Source organism: Sardina pilchardus, chromosome 9, assembly GCF_963854185.1.
Source record: "Sardina pilchardus chromosome 9, fSarPil1.1, whole genome shotgun sequence".
NCBI classification, from domain to species: Eukaryota; Metazoa; Chordata; class Actinopteri; order Clupeiformes; family Clupeidae; genus Sardina; species Sardina pilchardus.
The window spans coordinates 32,299,506-32,322,272 of NC_085002.1; the positions used below are offsets into that span (position 1 = coordinate 32,299,506).

A 22,767-nucleotide genomic window follows, 5' to 3' on the forward strand; every position below is an offset into this window, starting at 1 on the left:
AAAGGTGAATTGCTGCAGTGTCTTGGCGTGAAGCGACATGAAGAGGGCCCTGCTGTGTTCTTGGCTGGCTGACGAGCTCTGATCACGTTTACCGCCTGTTTCCCTCTTTGCCACAGATATTAAAACGAAGGGCATGGATGAAAAACAGCAGCGCAAAATGCACTTTTTATTTTCAGTTGTGATGACAAGCTACAGTCCGTGATCAACAGCTGTCGGAAATGCAACTGAAGGCACAGGCTACGACAACCAGTCCGATGTTTTCTGTTCTGTCTTGGCTGATCTGACAGCCCGTCCTTGTTAACAAAGCCCTGTTTACAAAACTGACACGCTTTGTCCCAGAAAAAAAAAAACAACAATCACCATTCATTCCTCTGTAACCCAGTCTATGCCAGAATCTCCAAAGCTAATTAAGTCAATGGAGCCTCTGGTGAAATGGAAACTTTCATTGTACTGCCCAGCAGCCTGGCTTGAGCATGACATTCCCTACTGTTGTCCAGCCCCAGCTCTGACTGCTCCCTTTATTCCAATAGAATTACCCTATATGGGACGTGCATTTTTATCACACTTCTGGACAGAGGGACAGAGCAAAACACAAAGGGTTTGGTCTGATTGCTCTGAGGGGACCGGGCAGTATTGTGTTGTTGTTTACTCCAAGTCTCTGTCTGCTCAGGAAGAGCCATGATAGCCAGGGCATTGATTTCTCTCCCCCTCCCATCTCGCCAGACTGTCATCAGCGTGTTACATGAGCCCGTTGCTCCGAGCAACCCAAGGCCCCGGCTCTGGAGACACGCCCAATCGGGGGGCCAGCCGTCAATCACGCGGCCGAAACCCGGGAGCCGGCGCGGAGTGCTGGGAAGACGAGGGGACGGCGAGCGCAGGAATTAGCCTGACTGCACGGCGTCGCCCCGGCAACCCGCCACTGACTGCAGCGCAAGGCTCGCTCTCTGAGGAGCTGATCCACAGAGACATGCTGAGGGAGCAGAGGAGAGCAGGGGGGGATGGGAAGAGCATACACACTCACGCACGCTGACATGACATACACACACAGCCCTCCCACCATTTCAATATGCACACACTCACACTCACACACAGTAGCACAGTTCCACAGATGCAGACACACACTTTTGTTGCAGGCTATGTGGCACAGTGGAGCAGGATGCATCAGCATCGTCACACTGCCTTTGTCATAACAGGACTTGATCTGCTTTTCTGCGCTCTGGATTTTTTTTTTTAACGGAGCTGCTGATATGAAATAAACATCGACACAGAAGCTATAAATAAAACAGGTTTCTGCTCTTCTCCCAGCAAACCTGAGCATGGCAGCTTGACAGTAGAGTACTTCAGACTGTCTCCTACAGCAGCTCTGATCATTTCTACCTGCATTTCACACCCCACCCTGATAATCCTCCACAAAATGGAGAATGGGCGAGATGGAGTCATTTAAATATGCTTATCGTATTGTATTATATTCCATCTAGAATTACCCTGCAAAATGGCATGACACACCCGGGCAGAAAAACAAATGTAATGTCATGGCATGAAATGCCCTATTCTACTGTGTTGATATGGTTCAAATGTTGATGGATATTGATTAGAGAAAGCAGTCCTGTCAGTGAGCGAGTGGCTGGTTTTCAAAAGCGTGGGCCCTGACTTTTCTTCCCAGAATCCTCCCTGTCCGTCTGCTCCCTGAGCTGTTTGAGCCAAAAGCTTCTCATCACTTGGAAAGAGAGCGATCCCTCCACCAGCACACATGCACCAAAGGCACTCCCTCTTTGAAGCAAATGCACTGTGGGACGCGGGGAGACAAAAGGCAAAATGGTACAAGGAGTAACACTTTGTGACCGAGCCAAGGAAAAAAGAACAGAAAAAGGCAGAATTCCCCTCCCTCGTCAAAAAAACACCAACACGAACCAAGCTCCCTCTCTCTCTCGAGAAGGTTTCTCATTCCCCCTACTTGTTATGGAAAATAATCCTTAATAGCACCATCAATTATTCACAAGAATTCCCTCCAGCCAAGAATGGCTGTTAAGCCTGGAGCGAAGACAGCACAGTGTATCCAGGGACAGGGGCCTTGGCTCTTACTGGAAGCCTGGGCGTACGGTGGCCACACAGCAGAGGGGCCGCCTGGGCGCTGGAGGGGGAGCGTCAGGTGGTTGTGCTTGGGCCCTGACATGAGGGGACACCGGCTAACAAGGTGTGCTGGAGCTGCACGGGGGACGGAGAGCGTTTAGCGGTTAGCCCTGAACACTGCAGTGCAGCAGTGCTTTGGCTGCGGAAGCCTATAGCAGAACAATGGAGAGCGGAGAAGAGAGGCAGTGCCTCGATTACTCCCTCACTCGGTGGCAGAGTTCTACTTCAAAAGCCAGCCAATTAATAAAAACCGGTCTTTGCACGGGCTAGCCTGACTCACACATTCCACTGTACGCAGTGTTAAAAATAGAGGCTGCTCCTCATAGTTGGGGCGTTATTATCAACATCACAGAGACTTGACTCCGAACAAAAGCAGATGGCTTAGCTCATCTGGCTAATTCTTGCTTTCATTTCCCCTCTTGTTTACTTAACCCATGCAACCCAGCCCAAAAGCAACCCCAGGGGCCACAGACAACTGCCTAATATCCAAACCCAAGCTTATCCCACAGACTGATACTCTTGTCTGTTTCTGTAGCAACAGCTGTGAGACAACAAGAAAGTAATTCGGACCGTCTTAACCCAGTTCTTCCCTCCACAAATTCCAGTGATCGCTAATTGCTATTTTCATAAGGAGAACAGCTACTGTTTGCCTTCATGCAACAATAACGATTCTGGGGAATGTGAAGTTAGCACTGGTCAACCCTCCAAACTTTTTGTCCCCCTGACATTCCTCTGACATAGGGAGGTGTGAGTCTGCTGTGCTGTCTGCCCATTCTTCATGCCCAGTTAGCCTGACGCTGTCATAACTCAGCCTGCTCCTGGGCATTTCAGTGACTCTGGCCTTAAATCATCATGGATCCTGCTAGTGGGCCTGCTGCGCTAGCCATGGAAACTCTTTGGCAAGGCAGCGAATGTTGTATAAAAAGCACGGCATCATCCAGCCCCCGGCCCTCCAACGGGGACAATTGTTTTTCTTTCTCCCAGAGTTCTGCTACATTGTGTTAGGAACATTTGTGGCAGTTTTTCGATGAATTTGAACTTTTTTTGTCCAATGTTATGGATCTTTTGCATCCCTGCAAAGCAGTCAATGTGGTAGCCACACTGCTATCCCTGACTCCCTAGCGAACAAAAACATAACACATGCCTGGGTCCACATGAATGGAACACAGGTGTGAACAAAACGACCTTATCCACAGTGGGTAGGACCTTAGCAGAGTCGAGTGTGTCTGCCCTGTGCATGTCACATGCTGAACACAGTAATGCATCTACTGTAGCTGGCATTGTGGCATTTATGCTTTTCTATTTGCCTTCCATTTCCTGGTTAAAGACCATGTTATGCTCCTACCATGGCAACATTTGTCAGAATTGATATTCTGAAGATGTATTTGAAGCACAAATGCATATGCGTGCATCTATCTGTGTTTCCATGCCAAAAGTTAAGTGAAGAGTAAAAGCACAAGTAAGTCAGCACACTCTCCTTTGGAAAAGGGACCGGGCACCAGGGGCCTAGAACATTCAATTATCAATTTTGTGGGCATCAAGGCCAAATGGGTCTTTTGGGCTCAGGGCTGCAGTCCCCTCGATGGGTCTGACCGCTGGCCTGCGCCGCTCGGCTGTTTGGCAGCAGCTCCGGGCTGCTATTGAATAGCTTTCAAATTGGCAGTGCCAACACCCTCTCAGAGATGTCGCCTGCTTTTGGGGTTTCATAAATCACAGACTCGTCCAGTCTTGCTGAAACAGCCGAGATCGGGGAAAATGCAGAACAGACTGCAGTCCTGAGGGATTCATCCTCTTTCTGCATGATCACTAAATGAAGCAATCAAAAGAATAGACATTAACGGCCAAACTCTTAATAGCCTACTGAGATTTCAGTCTTAGTTGGCGCTCAACATCCCATGGTCTTGCGGAGAGGTAGCCTATTCCTGACATTTTCACATGACGAGTATTATGATATAGTAAATTCATAAGATCAGATTTTTATCAAATCTCTTATCTGAAATGTACGACTCTTACCTTAATCCAAGTACACACATCAGTGGACTAGTCCTGTCTTTAGTGACTTGCAATTTCAATGCAATGCAGTGTTCAGCATTTGACTTATGAATCCTCGTTGGTCCCCGACTCGGCCTTGACAGTGAGGTGACTTACACATGACGTCCTTGACAGCTGCTGAGCTGACACACCACTGGGTTGGTGTTGGCATGAAGGCTGTCACTGGAGTAAAAGACTCACACACACACACACACACACACTCTCATAACGGACGCTTATCCAGTCATGACTAAATCCTTGGTAAAGATCAGACTCTCTTCCCTCTGCAGTGCCAGCCTGCATCACTAGTGATGGCGCAGCTACACAGGGGGGATATTTCAGGTGCTGAGATGCTAATCTCACCCCTCTTCCGGACTCTGTCACATCTGTTGCACTCTGAGGGTGACCCTGTAGGAAGTTAACAGGCTGTAAACGTGCTGACAACCACAGGCTCTCACACCAACTCGCACCGACATACACACACACACACACACACCAACACACACACACACACTTGCACCTGCGCTGTGCCACAAGTGCGGTGGGGAGATGAGGCCTCAATGTGTGAAGACACACACGCTGCAGAAGATTACAGGAAGAGATATGACCTTACGTGTTACTCAGCAGGACGGAAACCGGCTCAGGACAGGAAGTGGTGATGATGGAGGGGTGTGATGTGTTGCGGTGGTGGTGCTGGAGTGCCGTGAGGTGAGGTGGGGTGAGGTGGGGTGGGGTGGGGTGCTGCAGTCACAGCAAGCAGATCTTGAGCCCGCACCGAGTGGCTCAGTAATAATTACACACACAGGCAGGTAGCACTGCGAGCGCACAGACGCAGCAGCCGCATTCTCCACTCAAGCACAGACACGCACACGGCACACGGGCACGCCGGGGACTGCCAAACAGCATGATGCCGCTCTGAGGCAACACACCTTGAAACGTTACATGGATCACCTTTTATCACATTACCACAGACTGAAAGAGAGAGAGAGAGAGAGAGAGAGAGAGAGATAGCAATGAGAACCATTAGCTTGAGATTAAATCCCTGACATTAAAAGTTTACTGCTAAATGGCCCAAAGAAATAACTGCAGAGCTAAACTAGAGCATCAAAGCTGCAACGTGCCATCGATTTCAGATGAAACAAGCAGCCTTTACTTTCAGACATTTTTTTCCCCCAACCGGCCCGGCCCCCTGCTTGTTAAAGCTTCACAGTCATCATACAGACATAAAGCCATGGAGGGGATGAGAGGGGCTCGCGCTGAACCCCCCACTAATCACAAAGGGTCAGATTTAAAGCTGCAGTGGTTGCCAGGGAAGGCAGCCAACAGCCCAGGACAGGCAACCTGCTCTCTCTCCCTCTCTCCCCCTCTCTCCCTCTCTCCCTCTCTCCCTCTCTCCACCTCTCTCTCTCTCTCTCTCTCCCTCTCTCCCTCTCTCCCTCTCTCCCTCTCTCCCTCTCTCCCTCCCTCTCTCCCCCTCTCCCCCTCTCTCCCCCTCTCTCCCTCTCTCCTCCTCTCTCTCCCTCTCTCCCCTGGCCTCTCGCTGGGGTGGGGGTAGGGGTGGAGCGGGCCAAGGAGAGGCCAGCCGCCCGGAGATAACTAACAGACAAATCTAATAAAAAAAAACAAGCTTTGAAAAAGACAAGCGAGCCATGTGAGCCCCACCATATGGCCAGGCAGCATAACAGAGGAGCGCTTTAGACGGATTAGGAGGCGGAGGGGAACCCAGCGCGCCGTGCAGCGGCCGGCTCCCAACGCTCCGCGCTGCAGCCCCACTCCGTCTCCAGCCAATCTAGAAAAGAGGCACAGGCACTTGGCTCTCCGCTTAAACGGATGAACACGGGCATAAGATTACAATTGTGTGCATGAGCTTGCCATTGTGTGTGTGTCTGTGTGTGTGCGTGTGCGTGTGCATTTGTGTGTGTGTGTGTGTGTGCGCGCGCGCTCTAGGGCTGTGCCATGATTGCATATCATATGTCAGATCATTTTATATGGTAAGAATTTTTCATATCACAATACTGACAGTAGTTGAGTCATTATGCTTTTACAGAGCGCTGTTTGTAACTTAGATGCTTCCATATGCAAAAAGGTGCGCGTGAGTATTTTTTTGCAGTTGTAAGAACCATTTTTTAGTTGAACGGAACTATTGATTAATTACAGTATGGTGTGTTTACTTTTTATAACTACATATACCCAATTTGATTTGATTAGATCATATCAAAAATTGCCATCCTCATTTCCCATTTTCTCCTCAGCAAATCAAAATGGATATCACCCAGCCTGCCTGTGTGAAATCAAGCAAATGTATGCATTGTAGGCAGTGGTGGCTCTTGGTATGGGCAACATGGGCAGATACCCAGGGTAGCATCTTACAAGGGATGGCATGGGGCACCCACACATTAAAAAAGGATGGCACTTGTGCTATCATTTTTGTACCTCCTCTGCATGCCATGTCAAAGGTATTACAGTATGTGACTACAGTATGTGGGTCAGTTAACCTTGTCAGAAGAAGGGGTAGTCTGACCTCAGGTCTCCCCAATAGACAGAATTAGGGGGAGCAGGGGAATCCAGCACACCTCCAACGTATACTATTGCAACTACTAAAATCAGTCACAGTACCAATGCACACCATTCTTATTGCAACAGTTACTAATATTTTGTGATCTCAAGGATTTGTTAGCTCCTTGTTATTTTCCACCTAAAAGAATAGCATTGGCTAACATGCTACTCTCTCCATACAGAGCTCCATCCTCAGCACACCAAACCAGAGCTGTGATAACATGGAAGACTGCACTGAGCTCAACATAAGACTTTAATCTCAGACGTGACAACAGCCAAAAACAGAGCAAGCAGCTCCACATTTCTCTCCACATTACTCAAAAGGTCATTCCAGTCCTCACTCAAGTCATGTCAAACACATGCTTCTGAAGAAGAGGACAGGCAGGAAGTGCTCCTCTTCACCGTGAGGCTTCTCTGCTCTGGCAGCCTGATTTTCCCCATATGGGGGATTGTGGGAAGGGGGTTGGAGGGCCTAACAGGGTCCAATTCAAAAGCTGTCGCTCTTTTTTTTTCTAACCGCAAGTTCCAGCTCTCATCTGTATGGAGGGTCTCTATTGAGATGCAAATGGTGCACTCGGCCAAGAAGCTTAGCCATACGCGCAAAGGACCACAGCAAGGCCATGCAGGGCCTCTCGCTCTCTCAATTGCTCTTTCCTCTCTTTATCCAACTATCTGAAACACAACATGATGGAGGCAGTGTTTTGCTCTAGTTACAGAATTTTTACAAGAGTCAAAATATAAATGTGGGACACTTTCACACACAGTCTCTCCACAATGCCTTGGAGTCTCCCGAATGTAATTCTGCCCCAGTCAAACAAGTAGAGTGGTGTAGGCCTTTTATGAGAGCAAAGTTCTCAGGAGAAAATGGAACTCTTTAGAAGACTGTTGTGACGCCAAACTAAACACCCCTGATAATAAATCAATAATCTGTGCAGCTTTTGTAAATAATTCCACATTGTGCTCTGCTATTTATAATTCATCATCTTAAAAATTGAAAACACTTATTGGTATCCAGATATCAAAATATGTAAACATAAATCTGGGATATCAAATCCATTTTGTTAGAAGGGCTGAGCAACAATAAAACATAGTTAGAAATAACCATAGAAACACACAAGCAGACAAAACCTGCAGGGCAGCTGGCAAGATCTCACATCTACTTTCATTTTTCTTTCGCTCTCCCTCTTTCACCCTTTTTTCCCAGACCACTTTCCACTTAAAAACAAACAGAGCTGGGAGACAAGTAGAGTTCCCCAAACATTTTTATTCACAGGTCTCAAAACTCACACACACAAACCAAGCTGCCACATGACACACTTGGCTTGCACATTTCTCTCTCTTTCACATGCAAAGCACAGATCCAGAACAAGCAGAAAATGTATGGCGCAAGAGAAGAGCCCCTTGTTCACAGCTCCTACTGTAACCCTGGGAAACAGTGGGCACTCAGGCAACGACTCGGCTTCCCACATGCTGGTCTCTCTCTCACACACACACACACACACACACACACACACACACACACACACACACACACACACACACACACACACACACACACACACACACACACACACACACACACACACACACACACACACACACACACACACACAGTGTGCGCAGGTCATGAATCACAGGACACTGCTGGAGTCGGCCTGCACTGGTACATCTTTCACATTCTTTGGCCATCATGTAGAGCCAGAATGCGCCATCTGGCCCAATGCTTTAGTGAAGCCACACGTATATACGTAGCTCAGGAGCAGGTGGAAACACAGGTGACAGAGTTCCATCTTCTTTCCTAAAACCTTAACTTCTCTGATTCTTGGGACTATTCAGAAAAATAAATAAAACATGCTTCCATCAAAAAGGTGCAGGGGAGGTAATGGAGGATGTTAGGGCACAAGCGGAGCGTCAATCGTAGAGGACTGTCCTTGTTCACAAAGTGGATGTGGGAGTCAAACTGGAGTGATGAAATCTCTAGAGGGCAGCGATAACATCAAGGAGAACAGGGGTGCTGAGCGACCGGGATCGTAAATCAATCATCTTATCTGGATTTCCTCCAGGAGAGGACGGGCAGGCGTTGTTTGTTACGGACAGACAAAGCAAGTCTTGTGACAAATGAACACCCTGACCGACCTGTTTGAAACTTGTTTAAGATGGCAGGCCCAAAATACTTTGACCGAAACTAGGTCTTTTTTTTTTTCAACTAGCTTATCAGTCAATACCACGAATGACTGACTGAATGGCAATTCAATGTCACTCACATTTCTACACTAGAATGATGTTTGTCTAGTCTAAACAGAAACCAGAACCTGGACTGACAGATCTCTAACATAAATAAATAAATGTAAATCTCTAAGTGAAAGAAGTCTGTTTATGTCTGTCTGTTCATGGCAGAGCAGCTACAATTCATGAAGTGGGCCATGTGCCCTGGAGGTAAATATTTCACTTTAATTACAAGTAGATCAAAGGGCATCTTGGGGCAGACCTGATAAGTCACAGGAGGAGAAACGAGTTCATCTGGAAAGACTGTCTGTTCAAGGAAGAACCAATGGAATAACAATGGCTGCACAGGAGAGAATCTCTGAGATTATCAGTGATACTGACTGATTGATTTAGCCATATTCTGTATGGTTAAATGTTCTTTCATTACATGCTTAATGAAAGGCACAATTCATCACTGCTGTCTAAAATTATCTCTGCATGGCAACATAGCAACTGGCTTTACAAAAGATCCATTTAGAATCCAATGATGCCCCCATCTCCTTCTCTCGCTCTCTCTGTCTCCTTCTCTCTGGCATTAGAGCATTCACACAACCCAGTAGCAATAACTCACAATATGACAGGTGCAATTTAAAGCTGCATCTCATTAGTTGGGTAGAGCCAACAAAGGGAACACCTCTCAATGTCAAAAACTACCCCCTGCCCCACATGTTTGTGTCTGGAAAACCCCAACGCTTCTCACGCGCCAGGGCTAAGGATGAGCAATGAGCCCGGTTCTCCCTGAATTAGCATCAAAGCCCCCTACCCCCTACTCCAGGGGCCTTGTCTCTCGCATGTTGACTTAATAAACAGGGGCGACGCATCCGTGGCAGAGCTAGACACAAACTAGATCACTGACGCTTGAGCGCACAACAAGGCCTCGCAGTCAAGCCATCGAGCACGGCTGCCGTGGGACACGCTGGCACCCAGTGACGGTGAAGGACATCAAAAAAGCTATTTCAAAATGGGTAGAGGTCGCCGATCATGGTGTGTGTGGGATGAGGGAGGGAGATAGGGTGGCACAACACTGGAGGTCTCCTGAACATGTTCGATCGCAAACACTAGTTGTACTGTCAAACCAACCACTAATGAGCCACTGTTCCGCAAGACCTACTCTTGATTATAGATGCAAGAAGACCATTTTAAACCCCCCTACTGAACCATGTCCATAAAGTAGAGGGTTTTAGTCCAGACGCATCGGAGTGAGGTCTAGAACACAGCTCAGATTTATACTGGAGGATAGGAAGCTCCAGCAGCAGTAGCAGTGACAGGCCTGCTCTCTGAGTGAGGAGGCCCAGAGCAGGTGCTTGTCTGAGTACAGGAGGGGCTGCTGGGGGGGTTCTCCTCAGCTCACCCTGGCATTGAACCCATCCCTGTTAACCACTGTGACGTTTATGGCTCTCAGTCTCCCTGTTGGCCTGGCGCTTCCTCTGCGCGCTTCTGTAGCCTGGCCTGCGCTCAGCCATCTCCATCCCTCTATAATTCATTTTCATGTCCTACATTATTTACAACATTTTTAAAGAGCTCAGCTTTTTTTCTATCTCGACCTAAGCCATTCCTGCCTTCTCGACACCCTCCCATTACATAAGTAAGAAGCTGAATGATGAGGTATATGATGATGACAGTAATGATGAATTAGATATTCTTCCCATAACTTTTGTTGGTGATATGAAGGACATGGTAGTATAAGCATATGACATTATTAGGAATTAACACACATCAAAAATGCCCCTGATAATATATGATTTTGGAAAAATTGCTTTGAGCGTGAGATTAACATACTTGATAATGGCCAAATCTGGGTTTCCCTGCCTGTGAAAGTCATTCAGTACTGTAGTATTTGACTAATAGCCTCACGGGATTAGGATAAATAACAATTTACCATCAATTTGACCGAAAAACGCTCATCCAGTCCAGCCCTAGGAATAATCCAAGATAGCAGACTATGAGAAGCACAAAGCTCTATGCACTGAGGATAAGCTCTATGGAAGCCAGTCCACATAAAAGGCTAGCTCTTCCCACAGCTACTGTACACTGCTATTTTTGATAGCCTAGATCAGAAATTAACTATACCTGAGCCAAGTGCCATAACAGCATGACAATGCTAGACTTTGGACACTGCATACCTGCCGACAGTCGATGAACACACTGATTAATTGAATAAGACTTCATGAATGGTGAACTCTTTGGTTCACTTCAAAAACTGGAAAAGGTCATATATAGTAATATCCGTCTGGCAACATAGCACCTTTAAGCTACTTATTAATTTGAAGGCCGTGACCTGAAATACACGGATACCGTGTGAGAGCTGAATCCATTCTAACCTATGTGAAAAGGGTCTGGTCATAGCAACTGAGGCATTACCTAGTGCTAAAACAGCCTACACGGGAACACATGACATAAATAGCCTACTCCTAGTGCATAACATCCCTATTGCATGTTCTGTGCACTCAAGCAAGGTGTCGAGCATCGATATGCAATATCAAGAGGCATGCAGTCCTCCACAATGGCCTACAAATAAAGGTAGAAATACGCAAGGCTTTCAATTGATGTTTGGGCGTTCTGGCCAGTGGTGGAGGTCGTGTTGCGGTACCCATGGACAAAACGCAAAGGTCCGCAGCCTCTTTTCTATTTGATTACGACGCTGCAGTGGTAAGACCTTTGCATGCAACAGACCATGTGATGTGCATTTCATGTTTACGCTGATCGCCATTCCGATGCGACAAATATACATTTTTCAGCGTGTCAGAGGGGGCACTGGGGGTGCGTAAAACGTCAACAAAGGAGAACAATTAACGGAGTTCCACCCATCTGTGTGCGGAGCATGACATTACAATGATCGTTCTACCCAGCAACAAAGCGTGCACCCTCCAGCTTGCGAATGCATGACCCAAATCAAACCAGACCATTCATACAACGGTAGTGAATGCCTTACAATCTACGGCTGAATGGAACTGAAACATTTTCGTCCATCTCAATGACGAGCAGTTGCTACCAAGGCGTATAATCTGGGTGTTGCCAAGAGTATCAAACATTAGGTCCTTTACGCCGAGCATAGAACAGCCGTAGAATCTAGCTTCTTGGGCAAAGTTATCTTGTAATTTGATTACAGAACAAGGCACATGACTGTAGTCTACCCTTGCAGGGCTGGAGTTTATTTAGACCATGCATTTCATGTGTACAACAAACAGGCCAAGATATGACAACATATAATGTAACCAAGTGACCAAAAGCGGAGACGAACAAGCAACCTGTTTCCAGTTACGCATTTGCCACAATGAGTTCATAATTGAAGTTTTATTTTTTCATGAGAATCCGAGGAAAGTGACTCACTCCAACAGTAATCCCGTGGTTTTAGTACATTGCACAGACTCACGGAGAGAACACCTAATAAAAGAAATCTGCCCCGTAAAACATCAACGATGTGGCCAATGTGCAGTCTCACTCACCTTTGACTTGTGTCTCATATTCTCCGATTATTTCTTTGTCCTTCTTGAATCTAGTTTGAGATGACATGTTTCCTGAGGTATGGATGTAGTAGGGTCCAGTGAGATGTCGAGGCTTTGGGGCGAAAGCTCCTTAAAGTGATCTCTAGTAGCTTGCAGTGTTTTCTCTCCTCTTCTGCCGTGCTTTGTATCTGCGTCTTGGGCTACTAGCTTATGTTCAATACCTATAAGACCCTTTTGATTCTGTCTTCTTCCCCGAAAGTGCCGCAAGTTAACAGGGATTTGCAGTTCTAAGAACGACTCGTCACGCTCACCTGCATTGATAGATCTTTGCTTATGGTTACTCCCTGGAGCAGAAAGTGCTATGCTATAGCGGAGAGGAACGGGTGCTTTTCCTTTCTTGTGATAGCCATCCAGCGCGAAAAGTCAACCAGGGAAAAACAACACAAAATCTTCAGGTTAAATCAAAGAAATAATCAGCATCAAAAGACTAAACTTTACGCGTGCGTCCATTCCGAGGGGTGCGTTCATTGCAATTCGTATGTGTCCATATACTAAACAGGAACAGCGCGTGAGATTCAGTGACTGGGCGATCTGAGATTAGCTACCCACTTTGAAATTTTATCCAGAGCTGAGAATTGAATCGACTCAAGCGTTGCACGAGACTCCTCCTATTGTAGAACCCCCTCCCTCAACCAATCCAATCAGCCAGCATAGACACACACACACACACACACACACACACACACACACACACACACACACACACACACACACACACACACAAACACACACACACACACACACACACACACACACACACACACACACACACACACACACACACACACAGAGACACACAAACACACACACACACACACACACACACACACACACACACACACATCTACACATAAACTAACCAACAATTAGGCGTGCAGCTATCCAATGACCTCATAATAAACAAAATGGTGGCAAAATACATGAGTCTACATGTTCAGATAGCCTATACATTGTAATAATTTGCATTGAAAACTCTATTGTTACAAATGCCAAATATGGCTTGTGTCACACTGATGAATAACATATTATAAGGCTTCTGAAAAATATTCGCCTACATTTCAAATAATCCAAGTAAGCAAACTGATAATTAGATGATTATTTAAAACCCTGTAAACTACATGTAAAGACAGATGTTTGTACATTCTTAATATGTCATATTTCATCACCTTCCCCATGCACAACCTTAAAAGAAAGGACATCAAAAGTACTGTAGTCTTTCAAATGAAAGTAGTTTATTTTAACAGACTAAAATGGCCAGAGTAGGCTATGAACCTATTACTCTACATTGCCATGGCAACTTCACCCCTCCAGCAATGCTGGTATGTATTAACATCCAGAGTTTGAACCTCAGATCTCTCTCTGCATGATGTCAACTGTCAAATTGTGATATCTGCAAGGGGCTGTGTTATGATCTATTTTCTCACATGCACTGTGCAGAAGAATAGCAATCTTAAACTCATTAGAAATGTATGTCGAGGGAGAGAGCTATGTATAGTTCAGCTTTTTTTGCATTCTCTGTAGTACAGAAATTTACATGAATTCTCGAACATTATGTTCTTCAGCATAGAGCAAGAGTCGGTTTTGGGTAACAACAAACGTGCACATTTCAAGCAATGTGCATATTTATATCCACCTTAAAGGTGCAGCCTACAATTCAGGTGAAATGTGGTTGAGTTGAGTTCAACAGTCTATCACGTTACACCCCTGAAACAACGTATTGATCAGCTGAAATCGTGTATGTCTTGGTCTGAGCCTATTTGTTTGTTCTTAATTTTACAGAGCCAGGGCATTGCTTGATCTCTGGAGTATTCTTTGAACATACAACATACAGTTACTGTAACAGATCATGCTATTCACAAGTTGACACAACACTACATGGATTAGAATTGTACACTGCACTGTCAGGTCATTAAGGCTGAAGTCAGATTAAAAGCTCTCTGTGACTGCACTATCATACTGCACTACTGAATGTATGCACATCAACAGTTCTGCGGCATGCTCAAGGTCACTTACAGTTTTTGCCCGTTGCTTGAACACTATAGACCCATGCTAAGACTAAAGTAACACAACTTTAAGTTTTGTTGCCATATCTCAAACACCTATACCTATACCTTAAACAAAAGTGCTGCTTTGCACTCTAGATGCAATTCTGCAACACACTTACTCCTTTATGCAACACACTTGGTCCTGCATACTACTCTCTATGTCATACTAAGACACTTTGGTCAAAAATGAAATCTCAGAGTACCATTTGTTAAACACATGTATCCAAAATACAAAACACATCAGGTAATTGCAACCACTCAAATACACACCTGAACGCACTTACTTGCAAAACTGAACACCAATCAGCCATCTACAAAAAGCCCATTCGTTTAGCCATTGGAAATGGTGATGTGAATGGTATATTTCCCAGTGTTGTGTCATTGTTTCCTTGTGTGTAGAGTTTTGGCACAATGAGTGAAGTTTTTCTGAATGTATTCAAGCAAATATGTTTTATATAAAGTAGACTAGTGTATTCCTCCTGATTTGCAAGTGTATGCATATGATGCAAGTGTGTTTCATTTTGTCACCAGAGTTACATTTTGACAAAGGATTGTTGGGTTTTGATTGCAGAGTTTACATGTAGGTACTGATAGAAGAGTTTCAATTTGGCATACATGTGAAAGGTTTATTTCCTAGTGTTGAGTTATGTTCACTATTGTGTAGAGTTTTGGTACAGTGAGCAAAGTTTTGCAAAATGTGTTCAAGCAAGGGGCAAAAACTGTAATAGCTTTTCAGTCATGGGGTTTAAGAGCTAACAAGTGACCAACAACTGATTATCAGCTGTCATACGCTGATTTTTTATCCCACAGCCATTTTTATCCACCTCTACAACTGCTGATGTCATTGGTGAATATCAGGTGCAGTGACACTCAGAGCAAGAGGCATTGTGGGAGATGGCCATTCAGGCTTCCAGTCTCAGCTCCTGTCAGCTGTCTGTGGGGCTGTGTTGCTTCAGTCCCATAAGCCTGATCTGTTCAGCCATCCCATTGGCATCTGATAAGCCACTGGTCAGTGGGCGTCTGAAACAGATAGACAGCAGTCTATGTGAGACCCCAAACATCCATACTAATCCAGAGACAGGATATTTAGGGTGGACTCAGAAGAGATTTATGATTAAAAAAGAAAAAAGAAACAGCATTGTTATGGAGGACGCTTGCCAAATTCTTTGTTTTTAGTCAAAAGCCCAGCTAGAATAAGATATCTAAAAAGTGATAGACAAAATACTAGCTTAAAGTGATTCACAACCCTAAATATAACTAAGTCCACAGGCTTACATTTAGGCCTGATTAGCACACAGGCATGCATGTACAGACATGACATTTCACAATATAGTGATGGAATGAAATAGACAGGGAACAACAAAGGTAAGTGAATGGTTGAAGGGTGATTATATTTAGATAAAGTCATATGAGGTAGGACATGGCGCCTCTCTTGCCTGATGTTATTCCACAGGCTCATATACCCCACTGTGTGCAGAATTTCCTGCAAGACTAGAGCACCCCTGGGAATTCTCTCTCTCTCTCTCTCTCTCTCTCTCTCTCTCTCTCTCTCTCTCTGTTTCTCTCTGTGTGTGTCTTATGTAACCCAAGCTAATTCACACATGACTAACAGCCATACCTGCACTGTATGTCTCTCACTACCTCCATTTGAGATGTCTGGAGGTCTTTATCCTTTTTTTCTGGCCGTCCACCTCTCATGAAAGCAAGCATGCAGGCCAGCTGACGAGTGCTTCCACTTGAGGAATTTGAAATGCGTCTTGGCCCTGGGAAGCAGGACAGCATCGTTGTGAAAGGGAGACCCGAAGCTCCCTCCAGGTCTGATGATCACTGATGAGGAAAAGGGCTGTGGAGGAGTATGGTGGGGGTGCACTGTGTGTGTGTGGGGGGGGGGGGGGTGCTGTTAGTGGTTATTCATAATTCACCTGTGACGGCAGCCAGCGGTGCTACAACTGTGAGGGTTCAGTTAAAGGGGTTGCTGTGTGCCTAAAAACACATAGTAATGTTTCTTTCTCTTTTGTTTGCCCCCCCAAAATGCCTCGGAGAGTCCTCCTCTGGCTCGTCTCTCTCCCCCTCGTCGCAAGGCGCCACACAGAGGAGAGCCTGGGAAACTATGACTTCACTGTTGCTGTGACAAAGCTCCATTGTGAGCAGCCGCGCTCTGTATTCCATTTGGAGGTGCTGGAGTGGAGAGAGAGCCACTGCTGGGCTCTTCTGAGGAGCAGGGGACTGGACACTGTGGCCAGGAGGGCAGACTGTAGATGGACAGGCTCAAATACTGGGCCAAAAACACCAGGGAGGGGACATAGAAGGGAATTATTTGGTTGTTTCAAGTCGGTGCCTGATTTTCAGATGTAAATCTGTAAATGTGTGTGTGTGTGTGTGTGGGGGGGGGGGGTGTGCTTACTCCTTCTCTCTCTCTCTCTCTCTCTCTCTCTCTCTCTCACACACACACACAAACACACACACACACACACACACACACACACACAATTATTAACAAATCTGAAATAAATGGTGCGACATAAGAGGCATTAAGAGTGGGATAGTGTGATACAACTTGACTTTTGACCCTTGACATTTGAGTATGGGAACCTTAGCTTGCAGATAGAGAGGGTTACATTTTAGGGCTTTAGTGTTCATTCTATTCACAGATCATCTCATGTTCGACCTTATTAAGCATGTTTCTACACTTTCACTCGGAAACTGAATATCTGTCCCTTCAAAACTCGCTTCTTGAGTCCAGAAAATATGTCAAACTTAGACATAGAATGATAGACAGTTTATTCAGTGCACTGAATGAGCAGACAAGTTTTGGTCTTGTCAATAGTATGCTAATTGAACAATCAAAAGAAATATGCATTATGCTTACATAATGACTGAAGTCTAAAACTGTAAGCCCAAAATGTACCAAAAATGTAAATGTCACAGTATCGTTGAACTGTAAAGATGTGCAAGCAAGTTCTCCCAGAAATCTTAAATATTTCCTGCAGCATAAACTTGACCTACTTGGTTCTAACGGTTAACATCTGGCCCTCAGCTGTAGGGGCACATGTATTGTTTTTGACATGGTTAAGTGAACTCAGGTTGAGACTCATTGTTTTCGTTTCTCTCTATACGGGTAAAAGTGACTCTTGAAAAGGTGGACTTTGAGAATGAAATGAATCATGGATTGTGGTTTATCATAATAATTCTCTCTTAAATTAAATGATTCTATGTCAAGTGGCAACAGCCTTCTTGTGCTCATGGGATAACTAACCAGTGACTGAAAATAGGAAATTCACTGTCTAAATGTTGGACAGTCAAAAGACTACACATCCCCAGAGTGATTTTCCTTTTCACATTTTAAGAGAACTGAGCCTCTGTGCATACACAGTATTGATTTTTTGCAATGCTACATCCAGTGATTCATCCAGCATAAACCAAAGCATGTGTGACTGGTCATGCTCACTTAAGAGAGGTTTGCAGTGAGGAGCTCATTTTGTGTCTCTCTATGCAGTCCTCGATTCCCTCATGAGCAATAGCACAGCATAAGAACAGACCTGTATAAGTCATTCTGCACCATCCATCTGTTGAGCAAACAGCGAATGCTTCATCGCTTTCTTTATTGTGAGGCTGTCCTCTTGCTGTCTGTCCTGCTGAAATTGACATCTTTTCAGTAGGACAGCATGCAAAATATTAGACACTAGACCAACAAAGTGGTAGTTTGGACACAAAATACATGCATCCTGTCTTTCTAAACGGATAACAATTGAACATGTTGTTAGACATGTCAGGCAGGATCTGTTATCCCAACACAAAAAGGCGATGAGGCACTTGTCCCAAAGGCATCACTTGGTTTATTTGGCTAGTTTGACTTAAGATGGTAGGCTATGCATGTGACAGGGCCTGTTAAAAGAATGTCTCTGTTTGACACATACAACAACTCTACTTTACTACTTCCTTTGAGAAAATTCACACAGGAACACTTTCTATCTCAAATGTTAGCACATATTTCTTCTCTAAACCTTTCCAGTCTACATTTCTTTGGATAATTAACTATGTCTAGGCCTGTTGTGATATTTCAAGTTTTGCTTTCATAATCTTTTGGTAAAGAAAAGCCTCAGTTAAAACCTCAGGATGTGTTAATACATCACAAATAATGGTAATTTATCATGTCTCAATTATCAGGCTCACATGTTGAATTGAGATCAGATTCAAGACTGGTTGATAAGAAGTAGGTGAAAGATAGCAAACCATTCCATGAATAGACCTATGGGGTGGCGGCAGGTGTAACATATGACTCCATTCCAAATGTTCATTTTGTCCACATAGTTCTGCTATGATACCAATGCTATGAAAAGGTATTTTGTATTCATTCTGTGTTTAAGCAAGTTACAGAAGGAACTCCATCACTTGATAGCAAAGGCAAACATATAGGCATTACACCACAGTTACAGTTTTTGCCCGTTGCTTGAACACATTTTGCAAAACTTCGCTCACCATACCAAAACTCTACACACTAGCGAACATAACACAACACTAGGAAATAAACCTTTCACATGTATGCCAAATTGAAACTCTTCTATCAGTACCTAAACTCTGCAATCAAAACCCAACAATCCTTTGTCAAAATGTAACTCTGGTGACAAAATGAAACACACTTGCATCATATGCATACACTTGCAAATCAGGAGGAATACACTAGTCTACTTTATATAAAACATATTTGCTTGAATACATTTAGAAAAACTTCACTCATTGTGCCAAAACTCTACACACAAGGAAACAATGACACAACACTGGGAAATATACCGTTCACATCACCATTTCCAATGGCTAAACGAATGGGCTTTTTGTAGATGGCTGATTGGTGTTCAGTTTTGCAAGTAAGTGCGTTCAGGTGTGTATTTGAGTGGTTGCAATTACCCGATGTGTTTTGTATTTTGGATACATGTGTTTAACAAATGGTACTATGAGATTTCATTTTTGAACGAAGTGTCTATGTATGACATAGAGAGTAGTATGCAGGACCAAGTGTGTTGCATAAAGGAGTAAGTGTGTTACAGAATTGCAACTAGAGTGCAAAGCAGCACTTTTGTTTAAGGTATAGGTACATGTGTTTGAGATATGGCAACAAAACTTCAAGTTGTGTTACTTTAGTCTAAGCATGGGTCTATAGTGTTCAAGCAACGGGCAAAAACTGTAATACAGTTAACAGTTTTATGAAAATGATAAGTCCATATGATATTACTGAATATGAAGTGCACAAAGGGAGTTTGTTTGGTCCAGAGGGCTTTCTGTTCAGGAGAGCAAAGGGTACTTGAACTTTTAGACATCAGTGGATACTACTGCTTTGAGAAAGTGCAAAATAACAAAGTCTAGCAGTAGCTCAAATACTTGACTCACAAAATAGCTATACCTTGGAGCTGAATAGCCTATAAATTATCAATGAGTTGTAAAATATTATTTAGGTTGTTTCTCAATGTGCACTAAGCAATACATGAAAAGGATAAGAGATGCTGCTGGACTTCAGGTTCACAGTACAGGGACTGACAGCTGCTCTGAAACAATTGTCTATACAGTTTTGGCTTCTCTGAAAAGAAGGTGGACCACTAACACCCAATGCTGGCTTGGACTTTGTCTTAACTGATATAGATTTCAAAAGCCAGTGAAAAAAGAGGGGTATAGTTAGCCTGGCCACGCCCACCTGAATGAGTTTGGTACTTTTAACCATGGTATTCCAAGTCAAGGGGAAACAAAATCATGTGGCAAGAAAAAAATAATAATAAATAAATAATAATAATGATAATAATAATAATACAAATAGCTATAGTATTTAATATATAACATGACACCAATACCCTGGCAGTATAGGCAGCCCTTTAATTCACCTTTCTGCTGAAATACTAGCTGAAATACCCTCCAATATACGAGTCTTTTTAGTCACCTCTCATTTGCCATCACTTCTACAGCTAGTTGTGTGGTAGTCGAACATTTTCAAAAATAGACTGTAAAGGTCCTAAGATACTTGATCTGGATCAACATTCTGCAATTTAATGAATAGCGGTCACATGTCATAATTTGCACTGAGCAGGCCCAAGTCCTGTAAGGCACACCAACATTTTGTCAAGAGTTTGGCCTGCATTTTAGTCTGGGTAGCATGCATACCTTTCAATTGTAATTGAGAGTGGGTCTGGAAAAGGTTCACTGTCTAACGACTTCCAGCATGGGCGTAACTAGCAGTGCAATGAAACTGATTGGTGCATTAAAATCTTAACAAATCGTTTCAAAAGTGTAGCAATCTCGTAAAACAACTGTTTTAAATGCAGTTGTATACTGAAATCCAAAGAAATATAGGTACATGCCGGATTAGCGATTGTATTCACATGGACATTGGAAATGGGATTCAATGGGCTCTTGGCCAGACAGACCTATGAGGGAATCCCAAATTTGACAACGGTTCTTCATCATTCTACTCTCATCAATGATCAGTCAACGAGGGGAAGGTGCAGGATGATGGTTTACTCCCTGTGATAGGGAGGCTGGTTGAATGAGGGATCGCCGATATACAGAGTAGTGGGAAAAATATAAGGAGACATCCCCTTTTACACACAAGCAGCCTTAGGACTCTTAGAATAATGAAATGTTGGAACATAAGTATTAAATGCAAATGCACATTATGGCAACTCAGACACTTTTATGGCTCTGTGTTTATGTAGAGGATTTGTTCTGTAATCAGTGAAATGACTATGGAAACATCATCCTCAAGGCAACCCTGCAAGTGAGGGCTCACTTTCTTTGGCAGGCACCCCTGTTTCCCTTAATTACAAACCTAACGAAAGCGATTAACCAAAGACTCACCTCTGGTACAGCAGCATGTCAAGCAAATTCAGCAAGTTCAATGCAAAAACATTATGGTGTTTGCCTGCCTGTTTTCAGAGTCCACATCTTTTTCCAGAAAAAAACTGTGGTATAGGGAGTGTACCTATGTTCCCCAGGTCTATGTTTCCCATTTTGTATAAGGGACCGGGGAACATAGGATAGGCCTACTGTTTTAAAATTTTTAAATGGGTTCAATGTTCACCTTTCCCATAAAGGGTCCTATATGTTCCCTGGTATGTATTGCGACCGGGGAACATAGGGACGACCCCTACCAGAGCACATAGGAAAAGGCTTGTTCATGAACGGTTTATGTGCATAGTAACAACAGTTCTGCAGGCTGGAAATGATGGGTGGTGATTTTGCAGGCAAAGCCTTAGGCCCATTTCCAGCCGGGACCAACAAACAATCCCATCTGGACCTCAGAACTCCAGTCACACTATCCAAGCAGCCTCATCCTTGCTTTGTCAGAGCAGTCACGCTGCATAGCATAACTGTCAAAAACCGTTGGAGTGGAACACTGTTAAGAATAAAATTGTTGCCGATGAGGACATTTTAACCCTTCAGTCTACAAGGAGTTGGCAGCAGAATGACTAGTGGATTTCTAAAGCATGCTGGAATCCTGTTCATTTTCCATTGCTCCAACAGGGCATTTATCGGACCAACGAAGTATAGCATCTTAAAGGTGCACTATGAGATCTTGCATGGTTTTAAGAGCAATTTCATTTTTGTCTCAAATCATAGCCATCTCCCTTTGATCAGCTTGCTGCCAGCTCCCTGAATACATTGTGAAAAAAATCTGGTCTCTGGAGACAACAGGGGCTGTAAACGTCAAACAATACTAGGGCACAGGCTGTGTACCAACCAACCATATTTCAGCCAAACACCAACAAGATGTTTAGGGGAGGGGTTGTTGGGGGTTAGTGAGCATGAGCATGCATATGGGTTGGGGCAGTGAGAAAGCTTGCATTGGAAAGTAGTGTTTTGTTTGTTTACGTGGAACGTCAACAGAAGTAACATCATTCAGGATCTCATGGTGCACAGTAGGCTCAGCATTTCTGTCACAGCCAGAACCAGGCTATTTGATTTTTTCCCCTTTTTTTGGTTTTCTACATTCCCAACAAACAAAATTTTTTTGCTCTACAGTCACATTACATCACATTCTTGAAAGATTTATTTTATTGTTGTTCGCATAACTGCAAACATGAAGAGACATTCATGCCAGTGTAGGCTACATTGCATTAACAAAGATTCAATCGGTGCTGAGTGCAGAATCTTCTCACTGAACACAACAGCGCCATCAGCTGGAGAGAAAATACATCCCTTGTGGGCTTTCGCAACAACCCGGAAGTTTTAGACAGTTCAGCAGAGAGATC

General features: G+C 44.2%; 1 protein-coding gene across 4 annotated transcripts in view; it reads right to left on the reverse strand.

Annotated features, from left to right (window-relative positions):
* The window catches only part of srgap3 (SLIT-ROBO Rho GTPase activating protein 3), a 73,201-nt gene extending 60,183 nt beyond the window's left edge, over positions 1–13,018 (reverse strand). For all 4 annotated transcript variants that reach the window (XM_062544773.1, XM_062544772.1, XM_062544771.1 and 1 more), the window contains exon 1: positions 12,429–13,018. In XM_062544773.1, the coding sequence (XP_062400757.1) occupies positions 12,429–12,495 (67 nt within the window). In that variant the 5' untranslated portion in view covers positions 12,496–13,018. The remainder of the gene's footprint in view (positions 1–12,428) is intronic.
* Between the last annotated feature and the right edge of the window lie 9,749 nt (positions 13,019–22,767).